This window comes from Lipophrys pholis (genome assembly GCF_963383615.2).
Source record: "Lipophrys pholis genome assembly, chromosome: 8".
Lineage (NCBI taxonomy): Eukaryota > Metazoa > Chordata > Actinopteri > Blenniiformes > Blenniidae > Lipophrys > Lipophrys pholis.
In genome coordinates this window covers 32766608-32785265 of record NC_137630.1, presented here as the reverse complement: position 1 = coordinate 32785265, position 18658 = coordinate 32766608, and the positions used below count along the sequence as shown (strand labels likewise).

Below are 18658 nucleotides of genomic sequence, written 5' to 3'. Positions count from 1 at the left end.
GCTCTGCTCTACTCCACTGCTCTATTCCTCCTGTAGATAAACTGAATCAGTTCCGCTCAATGCAGAAACCTTTTCTCAGATCAGATTTGTCTCCCTGGAGGAACTGATCACCTCGTTTGATCGACAATGATGGCTGCTGACTAAACTGACCACTGCTGACTAAACTGACCACTGCTGACTAAACTGACCACTGCTGACTTGGTCCAAGTCAAACTGACCCTACAGTCATGGCTGATCTTAATGTTGTGGCTGATCTTAATGTTGTGGCTGATCTTAATGTTGTGGCTGATCCTTATGTTGTGGCTGAAGAGTGAATGAAGAGTGAGAGTGAATGAATGAAGAGTGCGTGAGAAGAGAGTGAATAAAGAGTGAATGAAGGTGTTGATGGGACACAGGAGATCAGACGAAGCAGGTCGGGGACAACAAACGTTTTTAGTTAGAAAGAAACAATAAGAAAACAGGTAGAAACTAGTTGGTCTACAGCCACAGATTATTGGAGTTTCCACTGGATCCAACCAGAGTGAAGCAGAATATTCATCCTCCATTTTAGCAACTATGAAGTCACCACACGTCACTACTAAGTCTAGAAACACAACATGGCCTGGCTGACATGGCGGCTTCTGGCAAGACGCACAATATTAGAGGCACTAAACTCTGGAACATGCAACATGGAGGCTGGTTCCGGCCGGGTGGAGCCAGGCAGGCGTGGCTGGGCGGGGCCGGTTGGAGCCCATTCCATTTGTTCTGCTGCTGATGGAGCCAAGCTGACGGAGGGTGGCGGCAGCGTCACGTACACACAGCCCAGACCTCACACAGTCATTTGGACCTGAATTAACGCTTCGCGTGACGCAGGGAGGAACCGGGCTCAGCCTCTAGAAAACCACTCTGGAACCTTTTTGGACACTGAATGTAAATTATTGCAGTTGGAACAAAAGGTTTGTCACCAAAACTGTTCAAAATATATACCGTAAATAAAAAGTAAACGTGTGTAGGACTTGTGGGATTCTTCTCTCGGGGACTTTGAACTGCTGGTTTCCCTCCAAAACCTTCAATACTTTAGTATTAAACTCCAGTTTGTGACAGAGGAATACAGAGCAGCAGGAAGAGGAACGGACACAGGATGACTGACCGGCTGCTGCAGCGACCTGATGAGGTCACGTTAGGCCTCGTTTCCACGACAACACTTCAAGTGATGACACATCGGTTTTTCATTTCAGAAAAGTTTTACATTTACACGGAAACGGCAGAAACGCTGAAAACGATGCACTTTTTAAGCTGGGCCACTAGTTGGTGCTGTTGTTGGTTTTAGTACTGAAAGCACACACACACACACAGAGAACGCGGACATTCAAAGTAGCGATGCACCGATACCAGTATTGGTCCGATACTGTACGCAGTACTCGTACTTGTCGCAGATTGTCACCTGCAGGTACGCTGAGACGACAAGCGATGTCCAGTTTGGAGATTCTTTAGTATTAATGCCAACGATTCACTAGTTTAACTCCGAGCTTTGCTACATGCTACATGCTAAAGAGTTTCAGGCGTCCATCCCAGCTATGCTATATGCTACATGCTAAACATGATTAAAGTGACTGATGCTCTCACCACCAGCAGCCTGGCCCCTCGTTCTACAGGCCACAGTAGCATAGCGCAGAGACGCTACGCTATGCTACTGTGGCCTGTGAGGCTGGTGGAGGTGACGTAGCTTCGACACAGATAAGGTGGAGGTGGTTCGTGGGGACCAATAGCCTTCGCATACCATATTCATCTGGAGTTTAAATAAGCTTAATGGGATTTATTAAGTATTTGTATCAGTAAGTAACTAAAGGTTAGTAACTGTACTTGGTATCAGTGCATCCTGTAGTATGAAAATGACCAGGAGTCCTGAGACAGATCGGTGTGTGGGCTCCGCCTGGTCCCGACACAACCGGTGGTCTCATCACCTGATTGGCCGCTACGCATCACCAGGTGGATTCCAGAGATTGGGTACGACGGTACGTTTGACAGCCGCGTCGTTCTGCTGTCGTAACTCAGAAACAAGAACAACTTCCTCCTGCCTTCACAAGATAAAGCGAGCTAAACCAGAATGGCGGCGGCTCAGTGTGACCGTGGAATCAAGCTGTCGTCCTATTGGCTGTCGGCAGCGGCTGCACACATCAGGAGGTGGATGTTGAGCCTGGAGCTGCTGACCGACACGTTAACAGCCTCCCAGACGAGACTGTGGCTGTTCCTCAGTACCGTCGGGGCTGCTCGTTGTCACCATGTCAGTTATCGCCGGACTCTTCCGCCGTCGCTCCAGCATTCCGTCTCCACGACAACGTCTTAAATGAAAACGCAGCTTTTGGTTTCAGAAAAGTTTCACGTTTACACAGCAACCTTCTGGAAACCGTGTCTCTTTCCACGACAATGGCAGAAACACTGAAAACGATGTAGTTTTTATGTCGGGCCACTAGTTAGTGCCGTTTTCAGAGCCTCATTTTCGCCCATTTCCATGGAGACAGAGCATTTTCAAAAAGTTCCACCTTGGGAGCTGTTCTGAAAAAGCAGTTGTCAGTGACTCCGAGCGCCACGGTCACGTAAACTCTTGTCAAAAATTAAATGAACGTTTTACGGGTTCACTTGGACTGGTTGCCGTGTAAACAGGGCCCAGAACTCTTCCCTCTGGTCCCTCTGGTCACCGGCCAGCGATGCTTCAGTGGCGCCCTCTGATGGATTCATGTCCAAATGTCATCTGATCAAAATGGGACCGCGGAGGTTTGGAGTGCGAGGGTCTGGTTCGTTTGATTAGTTCTCCCTGCTGGTTCTGGGCTAAACCTTGTTCTGGTGTTGGTCTGGTGACTGAATGAAAAGGAGACAAACGCCCGGCTCAGGGTGATCAGGCTCGTTTATAAGTTTGTCAATTCAAGAGCAAAATAACTGTAACCAGCAGGTCCACCTTGATTTGTGTTGAAAACCTGTGTGAGGCGGCGGTTCAGCTTCAGGCGGGTCTACGAGGACTTTACAGAACGAGACATTCATTTCATCCAGCGTGAAGACATTCGATTGTTTGTGTTGGTGGCTGAGCGAGTGGAGCTTTTTACAAAGAAACCCAGTTTGTGACATGAAACTGTGAGTCGAGACGGGAGAGTCGGAGGAGAACCCTGCCTTCAAACAGGTAAAACCTCCTGTGGATAAAGATCCGAGTGCCAGCAGCTTCAACATCGTCAGGACTTCAAGGTTCCTCTCAGACCTGCTTCAACCTCCATCTCCTCCATCTTATCTGTTTCCGGGTGGTGGGGGTGGCAGTCTGAGCACCGTCACCCAGATCACATTGACCTCAATAAGAACCTTCCTGCAGGTGGAGAGCCCACAGGAAGGTGGAGAGCCCACAGGAACCTGCTTCAACCTCCCGAGAGAAATGCTCTCGTCACACAGCTGGTCAGACTCCAGCAGGGGGCGCCACCACACTTTCCCATTTTTATTAAATCACATTGCAAAGGCGGCTGGCAGCTTTCTAAAGAAGACAAAAACCAAAGTACCTAGCGTTCGTGGCTCAGTGGTAGAGTCGGTCGTCCAATAACCGGAGGGTTGGCGGTTCTCTACTCTATCACAGTCATGGTCGTTGTGCCTTTGGGCAAGGTACTTTACCCACATTGCCTCCTATGAATGGGTAGTGGTCAGAGGGGCCGTTGGCGCAAAATGGCAGCCTTGCCTCTGTCAGCACGCCCCAGGGCAGCTTAGTGTGGCTTTGCATCCCTGGTGGGACTGGTATGAATGAATCACGGTCTCTGGACGCGCAACGAGTCGGATCGAAAAAACCCGCTCTATAAATCCTAGCCATGATTATTATGTGAGCTACTGTACCACAGACTGTGTAACTACGTGTTTCTCTGGATATGAAACACAAAGTCCAGCTGACCATTAAGGTCCTGGGCTACAAACTGGACGCCATCGACACGCCTTAACCACTGCCTGTTGACCATCACCATGGAAACAGCAGAATCAAAGGAGATCAGAAACACCACTCTGCTGTTGACACGTCAGTCGCTAGGGCATCGTACCGCGAAACAAAGATGGTTGAATTTGTCGCAGACACTGTTTATGTTCTTGACGGTGAGGTGTCGGACTTTAACGCTGCGTCAAACCAACGACAGAAACACTTTGGGAATCGAGCCGCGATCGACCTGCGAACCAGGTGTCGGGCCCCTCCAGTCTAGAACCCAACTCCGAGGTCCCGTTACACGCTTCAAGTGAAATCGCATCGTTTTTGTTATTTTCATTCCAGAAAAGTTTCAACATCACCGTAGTGCTCATGTGCAGTAGCAGCTTTTCTGAAAAGTCCCATTTCCCACGTTTCCACGGAGACGGAGCAGTTTTTAAAAAGTCTCAGTTGACTTTGTCTCCTTCTGTTGTCGTGTCAAAGAACCTAAAAAAACGCAACGAGAGATTTCTTTTGAGAACGTGGAGCCTCAGGAACAAGCAGCTCAGCTGAAGCTGTAGTGGCTGAAGCCAGGAAGTCGGGTTCAGAATGGGGTTCCAGAACAACAAAACAGAAATACAGAAATCAAACATTCTGAGAAGTTTGATCAAATGTTCCTGGAATTGACCCGTGAAAAGAAAAGTCCAGGCTGACTTGTTTTTCTGCCTCCTTCCATCGATGTGGTCTAACCCTCCCTGGAGGTCCGTTCTTCCACGAGTCCAGGACCAGTGGCAGGTTTTGTTGGATCATTGTGTCAGAACAGTTTCTCTCCACGATGAAAACTTCAACTTGGGGGAAAAGAAAAGTCGGAGTGGAATCGGCACGGTGGACGAGATCATTGTCGTAACGGACTCTATTCAATCCGCCGTGTTTCAGATCGTTTTTCCATGACACAGTTCTATCACCACTCGCCTCGACTCAGCCTCACTCCTTCTCCACGTCGTCGTGAGCGGAGTCGTCAGAGCTTCTGCTTGACGTGTCAAAAAGTAATCAGCGATAGAATCTGTCTCCCCAGCTGCAGAGCCGCGTCCGTCCTGAAGGGCGGAGCTACAACTCGGTGTTGGGTATCAGCTCAGTTTATTAATATTACAAAATGTGGTGTTAGGATGGTGCTTCACTGTCCAGTGTTTCGGTTTAACTGGTGCCCCTGTTAACTGGTGACTTCTGCCACCAGCAGTTAGCAGCAGCTGATGTTAAACAGACGCTACGATACTTTAATGGAGATGCGGTTAAACTGCGTTCGCCAGGAGAGCTACGATTGGTCTGGATTTTAACATCTGCGTCTTCAGGTTAAGACGTATTGAGAGAATTCCTTGTTAATGGTTTTGAAAACGGCGCAGCTATTAATGTGAATGTTAACAATTCAATCTCCTTTAAAACTGCAGAATTCTTTTCTTGTTTTTTTACTAAAGAACAGCTGGAACTTTGATTCCAGGAGGTAACAGGGGTTCATTTTGTTAAGTTTGATAAAATAAAATCCAAACTTGTTTTTAGACATTTGTGTCATTTGTACTTTTTGTGTTTGCCCAGCCCTAATGGTCACTGGGTCACATTTCTAACGCTCACCAGCTTTGGCCTCTGGGGACTTTTTAAATCTTCCCTGCTATGACATTCATGCTGAAGGGTCTCGGTTACGACACGAGCAGAAATGTGAATTGCAGATGGTGCTTGACGTAGAAACAGACTTCCAGATAAGGAGCTTGGTAGGAGGCCGGAGAGAAATGCATCACCGCATGGGACGACGGCAAAACTTTCAACTGGTCCTTTTGTTTTCTGTTGAAGAGGTTCAGTCCCAGAAGTTTTCAATGACACCTTGTAGTTGTTTGAATACGTTAATCTGATGCAGTACATCCCAAATGCAGAGTCCACATTCGATCTCCCTTCAAGCTCCTGGACTCACAGCTTCATGCTCACTCAGTATTTATGTTCCTCTAGAACCCACATGAAGCTGAACCGGACTGTGTGAAGGCCTGCAAAGTGTCTTAGCGACATGCCGGCGGTTGATTGTGTAAACGGGAGGAGTGCAGACTGTTCCAGACATTCAACATGAAGACACAGTAAGAATGAGTCCGTTCCCACCCCGTCATTAAGACTAAAAACTAACATAAAGCTACCGGCGAAGTGGGTTTGGTTGGATATTAAAAGTGCTTCCATTGAAAAACAAAAGACAAGAAAACTAATGAATAAAGACCAGTGTGGAAGAATCCTGGAAGAACACCTTGCTGCTCTGAAAATAGCTGACGGAGGATGTTTTCTGATGAAGTAACCGATTCATTGGGTTTCATGTCTGCTCTTGGGTCTAATGGCAGAAATCAAAAAGTCCTCATGTCGTTCAGATATTTGAAACAATACTCAAAATGACTCAGCTCGGATTCATGGCTGCTGAAAATCATGATGTCAGTATAAATATTCATAGATGACTGTTCACTACAGGTGGGATGAAAAACATTCCTGACCACCTCTTTTTCCTGGGAAAGTTAAAGGAGGAGGAAGTTTAAGGGCAGTTCAAGGTGCAAACTGCCGCTCCACATCATCTGTGGTTCCGGGTCAAAGGACCTGGAGTCAGTGCGAGGTGTTAAAACAGGACTTTGTGTCCGGGCCTGTCGGTCAGCAGCACACGATGAGCAAGGGACTGTCTTAGTAATATTTAAAGCTGTAGAACAGACGAAACAATAAACTATCAAAATACAAAATGAAGGAGAAAAACTGGATATATTCCGGAAGCAACATTTTGTTCAGAGTAATGTGTTGTTATGCGTTAAGTTTTAGTTCCAAACTACTCCCCTCCTTTCCCCCAGAGACTAGCGGGACACAACAGCTGCCTTTTGATTATATATACACTCACACGTATTTTTTTTCATTTTCTCCTTTTCGTTTGCTTTTCCTAAAAAAAAAAGACACTATTCCTTCTCCCACTGACCCTCAGCGTCAGGTTTCATCCTTGGATTCAGAACTTTACAGAGTCTCCAGACAGAATCTGCGACAGTCGGATTTCTGTTCGGCGAAAGACGCATCGCTTCTATCTGAAAACAGTGTAAAAACATTTGCCCTGCGGACGGCCCAGTCTCTCTCCTCGGTCACCTGGTGCTGACTCAGTCCATAAGGCTGCCAGTCAGTCACTTGGTATTCAGTCCGATCGATCAGCTGACCCTCTCACTGACAGCAGTCCGTGACTCCACGGTCTCCTCCCGGCTGGGGCAGGGCACAGCAGACTGGGGCACGATGTCTCTGCGCTCTCTACCTTCGCCGGCTGCCTCTGGCTCTGCCCGGAGCCTGGCCCGACTATCTGCTCCAGGCACAAGACCGGTCCCGGTCCCCCCTCCAGGAGGTCCAGAAGGTACGGAGCTAGGAGGCCTTGAGTTGCTGTTTGACCCTCGGCCTCCTGGAACTTCTCTTCTCGCTGAAACCATGGCCAACTCCGCTCTGCCCTCAGCCCTGATGCCCTCCGTGCTGACCTCTTGGCTTGGGAGCAGACTCCCGCGGCCAGGCCGTGGAGTGCTCAGATCCTGGGGTTGTTCAGTCTGGTTCTGCTGAGCAGGGAGGAGGTTGGTCCTGGACAGGCTGGAAGCTGGTCGGTGGGGGGAGAGGTGCTGTACATGTGGGCTGGCATGCTGAGAGTGGGACTGGGGTCGCAGCTGTGTTTGAATTTGTTGAAAGTGTGGTTGTGCTTGGGATTGGGAATGGGACGGAGGCGACCTTGATTGGGGGTCAGACTGCCTGGGTTGTGGTCTATATTGAGTCTGAAATTCTTGTTGCGGTAAGTGCCTTGTCTGTGGCTGCACTTGCTGTCTTGGTCGCAGCAGAGGTTGAGGTTGGACTGGGCTCCGAGACTGTGGTTGAGGCTGGGCTAGGGTTCTAGAATGGGGCTGTGGGTACAGTTGGGGTGGGGCCAGAGTATGGGGTGGAACATGAGGTTGAATTAGGGTTCGAGACTGAGGTTGAAGTTGGGGTAGTCCCGGGGTGCGAGACTGCGGTTGAGGGTGACTTTGGGTTGGGGTTCTGGATTCAGGCTGACTTTGGATTGGAGTTCTGGATTGGGGTTGAGACTGACTTTGGGTTGGGGTTCTGGATTCAGACTGACTTTGGGTTGGAGTTCTGGATTGGGGTTGAGGCTGACTTTGGGTTGAGGTTCTGGACTGGGGTTGGGGCTGACTTTGGGTTTGGTTTCTGGATTCAGACTGACTTTGGGCTGGGGTTTTGGACTGGGGTTGAGGCTGACTTTGGGTTGGGGTTCTGGATTCAGACTGACTTTGGGTTGGGGTTCTGGACTGGGGTTGAGACTGACTTTGGGCTGGGGTTCTAGACTGGGGTTGAGACTGACTTTGGGTTGGGGTTCTGGATTGGGGTTGGGGTTGACTTTGGGTTGGGGTTCTGGACTGGGGTTGAGGCTGACTTTGGGTTGAGGTTCTGGATTGGGGTTGGGGCTGACTTTGAGCTGGGGTTCTGGATTGGGGTTGGGGCTGACTTTGGGTTGGGGTTCTGGGTTGGGGATGACTTTGGGCTGGGGTTCTGGATTGGGGTTGGGGCTGACTTTGGGTTGGGGTTCTGGATTGGGGTTGGGGCTGACTTTGGGCGGTAGTTCTAGACTGCGAGTGGGATAGCGGCTGGGGTGAGGACCTGGACAGGGATTGACGAGGAATTTGTGTAGAGACCCTGGTCTCGGGTTGGTGTGGAGGCTGAAGCGACAGGCGTGGTTGCAGTTGAGTTTGATGTTTGGACGGGGGCTGAGGTTGAGACAGATTTCTTGGCTGACTTTGAGGTTGGAGTGCCGCCGGGGATTGGATCTGTGGTTGCGGATGCCTAGTTGGGGGTGGATGAATGTGCGGGCTGGGCGGGGGCTGAGGCACATGTGAATGAGGTGGAGCATGCTGACCCTGATGCTGGGTTCGATGCTGGGCTGGGGGGAGGACGTGGTGTGACTGAGCCTTTTGGTTGGGAGCCTGGTGCTGACTGGGGGTTTGGGGTTCTGCTTGTACGGGTTGTGGCGGGGGCACAGTATGTTTGGTGGGAGGAGACTGTGGTGCCGGGCATTGACTCTGACCTTGGGACTGACTGGAAAGCTGGGTCTGAGGGTGGGGCTGCTGACGTGGTTGAGGGGCAGGATGCTGAGGTTCGGGTACAGAGTGAGATGTAGACCTGGACTGTGGTCTGGAAGCAGCTTGCTGGGGGGATTGTGACTGTTGGGGGGTGGGCTGAGGGGCAGCCTGAGATTCAGCTTCAGCTCTGGACTGGGTAGAGGGTGCGAGGTGTGAGGAGGCCACAGGGGGGGGGAGGGAGGGAGACGGAGGAGGAAGAGGAGGCGGAGGCTGTTCCAGAGTGGAAGCAGAGGACTGTTGATGGCGATGATGATGATGATGGTGGTGGTGGTGGTGATGATGGTGTTTATGAGGTGGTCGCTCCTTTTTTTTGTGGCTTTTGGATGAGCCAGTGCTACTACTGCCACTCCTTCCACTTCCTGTTGCGTCTCCGCCCTTGTCACCCACATGTTCTCCTCCTTCGTCTCCCGCTGCTGTACCTGTTTTCTCTTTGTGTTTCCGTCCTTTATGTGTCTTGTGTCCATGTGACTGGCCTTCGTCTGAAGCAGGAGGCTGTTTCTGTGGTTGTGACTGGCTCTGATCAGCAGGGGCAGGTTGAGGGTCAGAGCTCTGACTTCCCTCCTCTGCACCACCCTCCTCCTCCACTGTAGACCTCCTTCCAGGCTCAACTGTTGTAGCTGCTGGAGTCTGAAAACTCTCCCTCTCCTCCACTGTCTCTCTTGTTTTCCGTTTTTTGATTGGCAGAGCTGTTTCCTGGACAACAGGTTTGGTGGAAGACTCCTTGGCAGCCCTTCGTTTGGCCTCGGCAGCCAAGATGGCGGCTGCAGCGTAACTCCCAGCAGCTGAGCTACTGGCGGCCGGCGCAGAAGAGGTGGATGCTGCAGCAGCTGGAGATGCTGTTGAGGCTGAAGCTGGTTTCCTCCCCCGTTTTTTGGGGGCGGTCTGTGGCGGGGGTTGAAGTTCCTGCTCTGATTTCCGTTTTCTACCAGGACGGGCCTTCGGTACCAGAGCAGGAGACGTCACCTGCAACAAGAGTATCACATACAAAAGTACCATTAGCATTAAAGCTGTTCCTATGTTTAACAAAAAGTTTAGTTTTAACTCCTTGTATAACCAAACTGCTCTCAGAGGATTATTTACCCTTGTTTGGATGGGATTCCCCAAAGTATGACCTTTAATTTTCACCATGAGATTCATATACAGAATCTCTGACCTGATCCATGACTTCTACTGCGAGACGCCCTTGAGGGTATCGCAGGTCACCGCTGAGGAAGTCTTACATGTAAAGATCCCAGAAGACAATAGGTAAATGATGTGAGCCCAAAATATTCTACAACCTCCCGACTTTTCCTTTTATGAAATTCTTGTAAAAGAGGAGTCATTAAAAAATAGCTGAGACAAATTCCTACTGACCTCCTTTCTCTCCAGAAACAACCGACTTTCAACTGATTCAAAAGTTCCTGCAGCACATCAGATCTCCACACAAAGAGTCGATTATTGAGCACAAAGAGGCGTCTGTATCGTTTGGGCTAAAATTTGAAGACACTTCAAATCTGTTGTGATTTTCATGTCCAATAATCTTCTATGAGATGTGTTGAAAGAGTCTCTAAAGTCGGATCCTAAAGACCTTGTTGAGGTCTGGATTGAACCTGAAGAGGCCTAGCATTATTAGCATTGGTGGGCCTTTGGTGTTCTGGCGTTGGCACCTGCACACGAGATGGACTGACGGTCGGAGAGTCTTCAGAGGTCATCTGGAGCAAGGTAGTGTTCTTTGACTCAAAGCACCCGAACAAAAAGTGATGAAAGATATTATTGAAATATCTTACGGTTAGGTCCAACGGGAGCCCAATGAAACGCGTCCTACTCCATTGTAGCTCACTAGCGCCCCCCCCTGATAAAGACAGCCGTCATACCTTGGAGGTGGTGGATGTAGGGCCACTGGAGGACTCTCCCTTTCCAAACGGCATCTTCACAAGCAATTTTCCTGGAGTTTTCTCAACCACACGCTTCATGGCTACGCCTTCAGTAGCTTGTCGCATCTTCCCACTGCCTGAACAAACACAAAGACAGATGAACAAACAGACACAAACCACACAAACAAAGAACTACGCTGAGTTCAGATACGTTGTAACATCAGTTCCCGAGTACCTTTTGGACGACCACGACCTCGCCCTGACGGCTTCACCACCTTTGGTTTCTTGGGCGGGCGCTTCTCACGACGGGAGGGGCTTCCCCGTCCGGTGACAGTGAAGTCAAAGTCATTGGGGTCTGTGGTCGTGTCGCCAACCTTTTGAAAGTAGGCAATGAGTTCCACCTTGGAACGAAAGGCCTTCCCCTCCGAGCTGAACAGGAAGAAGACAGGAATCTGTGCTATCATGCCGTCTCTTTCTGGAGTATGAAGACTGTCAGGGTGTGTGAGGATTACTTGATCAGGTAGACGTCGAACTTCCCAGCAGAGCGTCCAGACTTCCGCTGTTTCAGTTTGCGTGTCCATCCTTCTGGCAGCGTCGGGTCGTCGTACAGCGGTCCCCGGTCACGGATGATGGAGCGGCGTTGCCTCGGAGATCCTGCAGACTCTGATCCCACATCCGAGGGGCCCGCCACCGGCTCAGACGCCTGGGAGGACGGAAGGACACACTAGTGGCCACTTGTCAAAAACACCATCCTGGATGCTGTTTTGTAGTCGACGATAGTGAACAGAACCAGAACCCAAATGTGTACGTCCAAATGAACGAGCCACCTAAGCTAATGTTTGGTCAAAGCTCAGTTAAATCAATCCTGCCTCCCAGCTCACCTCGCCCTCCGGGCTCTGTGGCTCCACCCCTGTCTCTGCTGGTTGCCTGGCTGTTGTCGGAGGCGGAGTCGATGCCGCTGCCTCCGCCTCCCGATCAGCATGCCGTCGCTCCTTGCGGCCTTTCTTGGTCTTACTCTGGGACCGGTCCCTCTCTTTGGAGGGACGCTGGGGGCCGGCGGGTCCCTCCTCACCCTCCTGCTCCTCCTCCCTGGAAAACAAACAACACCGTCCCCGTTAACGCTACGTCACCAAGAACATCCAGGACTGGTGAGAAGTTCCAGGGAACTCTGTGACTGGACAGCAAAGTAATGTGTGTAAAGTAATGTGTGTAAAGTAATGTGTGTAAAGTAATGTGTGGTTTTTACTTTGTTCAATCAGTACATCATCAATTAGGCAGTCAATCAACACTCAAGGTGACCAAAGTGCTTTCCAGTAAAATTAAAAGAGAACAATCGTAATACATACAGTATATCAAAACAATATATAATATAAAATAAAATTCATGAATTTCAGAGATTGAAGTAGCGAACACTGCCTTTATCCAAACAGTGTGAGTAACCCAGTAAAGTACAAACATTTGTACAATTCCCAATGGGACATGACTCTTTCAGGGAGTTCACCACTGACCATTGACATGTTCAAGCTCTCCGCTGGACTTGAACAACTCAAACTGCAATCAATAGCTGGATAAACGGTGGTCGTTGAACTTTTGACTGGTAGTCCAGACTTACAGGTGTAGTCCAGATTTACAGGTGTAGTCCAGACTTACAGGTGTAGTCCAGATTTACAGGTGTAGTCCAGAAGTGGAGTGAAACTCATCTGTGACCAGTAAAACTAATTCAGTGTGTTTGACATGAAGAGACGCCAACGAGACGTCTTTCAGACATTATATGAGAAGGATGCAACAAACTATTTGAAAATGTGCTTCACCAAATTAAGAGATGTTACTAAAACTGAAAAACGGATTACTTCACTCGCCCAGTATCAACGACAGGTACAGGTAAATAAACTGGTAGTTCCTCCAAAATAATGTTAGAGGAGTAGGAGTGGCGAGATGATTGAACAAGAGGCCTTCCAGAGACACTTAAAGACGGTTGACTGGCCGGGAACCGTGTGAGGAGGCTGACAGGACAAGGATGTTTCATAAGATCTGATTGGACAACGTCTTTATAAGAGCTGCCAACGGGGCTGAGCAGGTAAAACACATTAATGATGCTGATTGGACGAGAAACATCACCCCTGCTGATTGGACGAGAACTTTCTATCATTGCTTCCTGGATAATACACATTTAAAGTGCTAATTAAATCTGGGCCACGATATCAGAGTTATGAGATGAGGGCCCATTTACATGAAAACGATTTCACGTGAAAACACAAAGCTTTGGCGTACGGCGTCCGTCTTAACGACAACAGCTCCCAAGGTGGAACTTTTTGAAAACATTCAGACTCCATTGTCGTGTAAACAAGCAAAAACAAGACTTTTTGGAAACTCTCAGAATCCTTCTCCATGTAGTGGATGAAAACTCTGCTCCTGGTCACCGTAGTAACCTGGAGTTCTGCACATGCTCAGTAGAGCCAATCAGAACAAAGTTTCCTCTGTGGTGTCATGACTCCCAGTCCATATTCTCCTGGACTCTTATTTTGACAGTCACCATGATAACAATTCAACTTGGTGGTTTTTAGGGAGGTCCCGATCCGATCTGTAGATCTCGGATCGGGGTCGATATTGGTGATTTGTGACTGATCGGGAATCTGCAAATCCAGCCGATCACCCCGCCGATCTAAAAAACAACAAAAAAAACCCTTTCCCGTCAGCCGCCGTAAAGTGAGCCCCATGTGCCACCTGCCGTAAACTGAGGTGAGCAGCCTGAAGCCACTGAGAGGATCAACCAGCAGTCTGGAGGGAGTTTAAGGTGGATAACCAAACCAGTCCTGAGAGGTGGAGCACCAGAGCTTCACCACAGTCCTGAGAGGTGGAGCACCAGAGCTTCACCCCAGTCCCGAGAGGTGGAGCACCAGAGCTTCACCACAGTCCCGACAGGTGGAGCACCAGAGCTTCACCATAGTCCTGAGAGGTGGAGCACCAGAGCTTCACCACAGTCCTGAGAGGTGGAGCACCAGAGCTTCACCACAGTCCCGAGAGGTGGAGCACCAGAGCTTCATCACAGTCCTGAGAGGTGGAGCACCAGAGCTTCACCATAGTCCTGAGAGGTGGAGCACCAGAGCTTCACCACAGTCCTGAGAGGTGGAGCACCAGAGCTTCACCACAGTCCCGAGAGGTGGAGCACCAGAGCTTCACCATAGTCCTGAGAGGTGGAGCACCAGAGCTTCACCATTGTCCAGAGAGGTGGAGCACCAGAGCTTCGTTTAACACAACTAATCTGATAAGACATCTAAAAAGTAAACATGCGGTGGAGTACGCTCAGCAAAGACCATCATCCGTGGAAATAAGATGACGTAATGGCCCCCCTCCTCCCCCCACCACGGTCCGCTACGTCACCTAATAACCACAACAATCTGGGACTAGAAGCTCGGGTGGAGCTGCAGAAGCTAGAAGCAGGCGGAGCGGGGCCATAGACCTATAAAACTAGAGTTATATATATGGGTTATGTGTTTATGTGTAGGAGTCTACTTCTATATTTCTATGTGGTCTGTCTTCTTCTGCTTTCTTGTGTTGGGTGAGTCACAGCGCCCCCTACAGGCAACTGGGAACTGGGTTCTTCTGATTGGTTTTACTGAATACTGTTTATGTTGTAGTTCTTTATAGTTTATATGTTAGTCAAACTGATTCACTGGGTTTCTTTTTTAATTTTTTTTATTTGCCACAAAATCCATGTGAAGTAGTTTAAGTTAAGATAAATAAGAGAAACAAGACTGCAGAGTGTAACTGGGGTTTGTTCTTCTGACTGAATAAAGTTTAAATAAGTTCTTAAGTCATTCTGAGAAGAATTTTGATTCAATAAGTGAGTTTCACAATAATTTCTAGGTAAACAAAGCTTCTGCCAACAGTGCTTTTAGCGTCAGACATCTTAGTTACTCCAAAAATACACTATTGAGTATCTTTGCAATAGTAATGTGAGTATCGGATCGGGAAAGTATCGGCCGATACTCAATTATGAAAAATCGGATCGGTATCGAGGGCCAAAAAGTGTGATCGGGACGTCCCTAGTGGTTTTATTTTGACAGTCACCATAATAACAATCCAACTTGGTAGTTTTATTTTGACAGTCACCATAATAACAATCCAACTTGGTCGTTTTATTTTGACAGTCACCATAATAGTCGTTGTTCTCTGATGCGTGTGGGTGTGTTTGGTTTATTTACTAAAACTAACAACAGCACCAACTAGTGGACTAACATGGAAACTACGTCGTTTTCACCGTTTCACCCGTTTCCGTGGAAATGGACATCGTTTTCAAACATGAAACTTTTCTGAAGCTGAAACGTAAAAAAGATTTCATTTTGCACGTCATGTAGGAAACGATGTAATGTTCTGGTTTTAAATTTAATTAAAATGCATCAATCAAAGTGTAAATTCCGTCTGTTGTTCCTGAGAGTGAGTGTGAGCAGTGTGTCACTGTGTGTGTTGTGTGCCAGGTTAGTGTGTTTGTGGTGCAGCTTACTGTCTATATTTTGGTTGTGTAACATCATATTGCATTATCATGTTTTATTGCAATACATACAACTATAACAATGTGTGTATGTAAATACACAATCACATGTGTAGTTGTAGTGTGTTGCTGTGCTTGTTCTTCAGTCTGTGTGTGTGTCTGTGCATAATTTAAAAATGTGTATTGTAGTGTGTATACGTTGTGTACGTCAGTGTTGTTGCAGGTGTGTTAAACGTGTTGCTGTGCTCATTTTGATGAGTGTGTGTGTGTGTGTGTGTGCGTGTGTGTGTCATTGTGTTGTCAGTTCTATTTATTTTTGTGTGTGAAAATGCTGCGTGTGTTACACTATAGAAATATAAGTGCAGTGTGGTTGTGTTGTTTTTGTTGTGCTTGTAGTTTTATTTTTTACATTTTGTGTGTGTGTGTGTGTGTGTGTGCATGTGTGTTAGTGTACAAATGTGTTATTGTGTGTGTTGCCACCTTGTTGTGGTATAAATGTGTGTTGTGCTGATTTTATGTTTGCAATTTGTGTGTGTGTGTGTGTGTGTGTGTGTGTGTGATATTCTGTCAGAGTGTTGTTATAGTTATTGTGTGTATTGCAGTGTGTTGTGTTGTAGTGGAACCTTGTGTTTTATCCATTATATAAATATTAAACTCAGAATCTCATTCTTACACCGACTTCACTTCACATTGTTGTATCTGTGCTGTGTGTGTGTGTAACTTGAAGTCATGTGTGTTATTGTTGTATAAATGTGTGTGTGTGTGTGTGTGTGTGTGTGTGTGTGTGTGTGTGTGTGTAATGTTTTTAAATGAACATACAACTTTAGCAGGTGGTTGTGTGTGTCAGTGTGTGTTCACCTTGTAATGTTGTGTGTTGTTACGTTTCATTGTGTATAAATGTGATATTACAGATTAGGTATCTGCTGCGCTGCGCGTGCTTCTGTTGAAGGTGGGACGCACACGCACACGCACACGCAGTCCTGGTGAGGCTCGGCGGCACGGAGGCAGCAGTTATTAGCAGTTTAACCATCAGCCATTTCTCCGTGTGTGAATGTAAAGGATAACCCGGGTTAACTCAGGCTAACGGGTCACCGGCGCCTCCTCCTCCATCAGCAGTGTTTGCTGCCCGTCAGCTCGCTCGGTGTGTGTGTGTGTGTGTGTAAAGGGTGACTCGGGATAGCCCGGGTTAACTCGTGTTAACGCGGGTTACTGGCGCCTCCTCCTCCATCAGCAGTGTTTGCTACCCGCTAGCAGCCCGTTAGCTCGGTGTGACGGAGGCGTGTGGAATCACAACCAGGGGCCGGGCGCCGCGGCTCGGCTTCCTCGGGGAGCGGTGTGGGGGTCCGGGCGGCCGAACCGAGGGCGTGCTCCCCCGAACACCGACCAGCAGCCCCGCTACACAGCAGCTAAAGTAGACTTAGCAGTAAGTTGGTGACGTATTCCCGCTAACCCCGCTCCGCTGAGACAGGCCGGGGTCAAAATCAACGCACTTTTACTTCACTAAAACGCTCGACTGAGAAGCAGAGCGGCGTCGAAAGCGGCGGCAGCGGCTTTTCAGCAAGGGATAAATGTAAAAATGTCACTTACAGTCTCTCCTCTCCGCTCTCCACGGCGGCCATTTTTATTTAAATAAATAATTTTATATTAAAAAAAAGCCTCCAAACATCTCCGCTGCACCCCGCCCCCCGACTCCATATTAACACGGAAATATCGCGAGATCATAACCAGCGTGAGGTCAACCAAGCGGGACGGGGCATTCAAGTCCCGCGAGATGTGAGTTCACTGAGGCCTTCAGGACCCGCTCGGATTTCTGGGTGCAGAAAAATAATAATAACAACGATACGGAGCAGCATGAGAGTTGGCTTTTCATTTCTGTGTACACCTACAAGTGTACACTTACAATAAACTATTTTATTCTACCAATATCATAACAGACCGGCAATCAATAAATGAATCACTGTTTGTTTTAATTACAATTAATTTAATTGAAACAACAGAAATCAGAGGAAACAACCAGATTACAAATATCTGTTCAATACAAATGAATAATCATGAAATCAGTCCGTGTTTGTTACAATTAATGTCATTTATACAAAAAGCAATGGAAAATACAAGTAAATTGTTTATTTATTTCCAACCACTCAATTAAAACCATTAAATTAAAAATACATAAAATAAATGAGGCAGTAACAAATGAGATCGATTCCTTTAGATGTCATTTGTTTTTTGATAAATGTTGGTTTTTTCGTTTTTACACTCACAGTTTGATGTCATACATAAATTACAATCTGAACCAAACAAAACAATTCTACAATGACATTATTAATAAAATTGAAATCCTACAGATAGCTTACACTTAGATCAATAAAACCCAGAATGCGATGAGACAGGTCAGTAGTGTTAATACACGCTGTAATTACTTACAAATGATCTTATTATCAAACCTTAAAGTGATTCCTGTTCACACCCTGACACCTCGTCATCTTTACCTACTCAATGATATTCATGACGCCACATTTATTTGACAATAGTTTCGAAAATAGAAGAATTTCTTCATTTGGTTTGTTATTTAGGGAAGTTTTGTTATGTTTGGTCATCACATCTTGTTTATTTTGTTTCCCTTCTTCTTCTTCTTCTTCTTCTTCTTCTTCTTCTTCTTCTTCTTCTCCTCCATCCATCCATCTTCGATCCAGTTCATGGTCGCGGGGCGCTGGAGCCGATCCCAGCCTGCTGTGATCGAGGACAGGATCCACCTGGACAGGTCTCCAGTGTGTCGTGGGGCAAACACATTTCTAGACAAATATATTCACTGTATATATATATATATATATAAGTTTTATTTTATAGCACTGTATTAATCAATTCATACCGAAATTCATGGTGATACCCATCGGTAGCAGCCGCACAGGGCAGCGCTCAGGGGGGGCCGGGGGTCTGGCTCAGGGACCCCCAGTGCATGTTCTTTTGGGAATGTGGGAGGATGTGGAGGAAACGGAGTGCCCAGAGGAAACCCACATATACTGGGAGAACCTGCAAACTCCACACAGAAAAGCCCCAGTACACACACACACACACACACACACACACACACACACACACACACACACACACACACACACACACACACACACACACACACACACACACACACACACAGATATCTGGATGACGTTTAATTATGTAATTATGGGATTTTTTTTACTTCCCTCTGAAGCTGACTTAAATCAGTAATCTTCTGTGGTTATTTTGTCCATTTCCC

The 18658-nt window shown here is 47.6% G+C and overlaps 1 protein-coding gene and 1 long non-coding RNA gene across 2 annotated transcripts; one reads left to right on the top strand and one right to left on the bottom strand.

Annotated features, from left to right (window-relative positions):
• The first annotated feature begins 414 nt into the window (after window positions 1–414).
• Window positions 415–3384, top strand: LOC308113918. The gene is made up of 2 exons (XR_013935581.1): window positions 415–1640; window positions 1687–3384. It is a non-coding gene; the product is annotated as an uncharacterized lncRNA (long non-coding RNA).
• On the bottom strand, window positions 1627–17092 carry mecp2 (methyl CpG binding protein 2). Its single transcript, XM_080470450.1, has 6 exons — window positions 16987–17092; window positions 11789–11996; window positions 11420–11610; window positions 11143–11336; window positions 10908–11044; window positions 1627–10017 (listed from the first exon to the last, which is right to left on the bottom strand). The coding sequence occupies exons 1-6, from the start codon at window positions 17016–17018 to the stop codon at window positions 7099–7101; spliced, it is 3681 nt and encodes a 1226-aa protein (XP_080326576.1). The 5' UTR covers window positions 17019–17092; the 3' UTR covers window positions 1627–7098.
• Window positions 17093–18658: the final 1566 nt, after the last annotated feature.

Excerpts from the sequence above, each read along its gene's own strand:
- mecp2 (XM_080470450.1), bottom strand. The coding sequence starts at position 17,018 with ATGGCCGCCGTGGAGAGCGGAGAGGAGAGACT. Across the intron at positions 11,337-11,419 it reads TTCGACGTCTACCTGATCAA|CTCGGAGGGGAAGGCCTTTC; the intron begins GTAATCCTCACA and ends CTTCCTGTTCAG. Across the intron at positions 10,018-10,907 it reads CTACATCCACCACCTCCAAG|GTGACGTCTCCTGCTCTGGT; the intron begins GTATGACGGCTG and ends CTCTTGTTGCAG.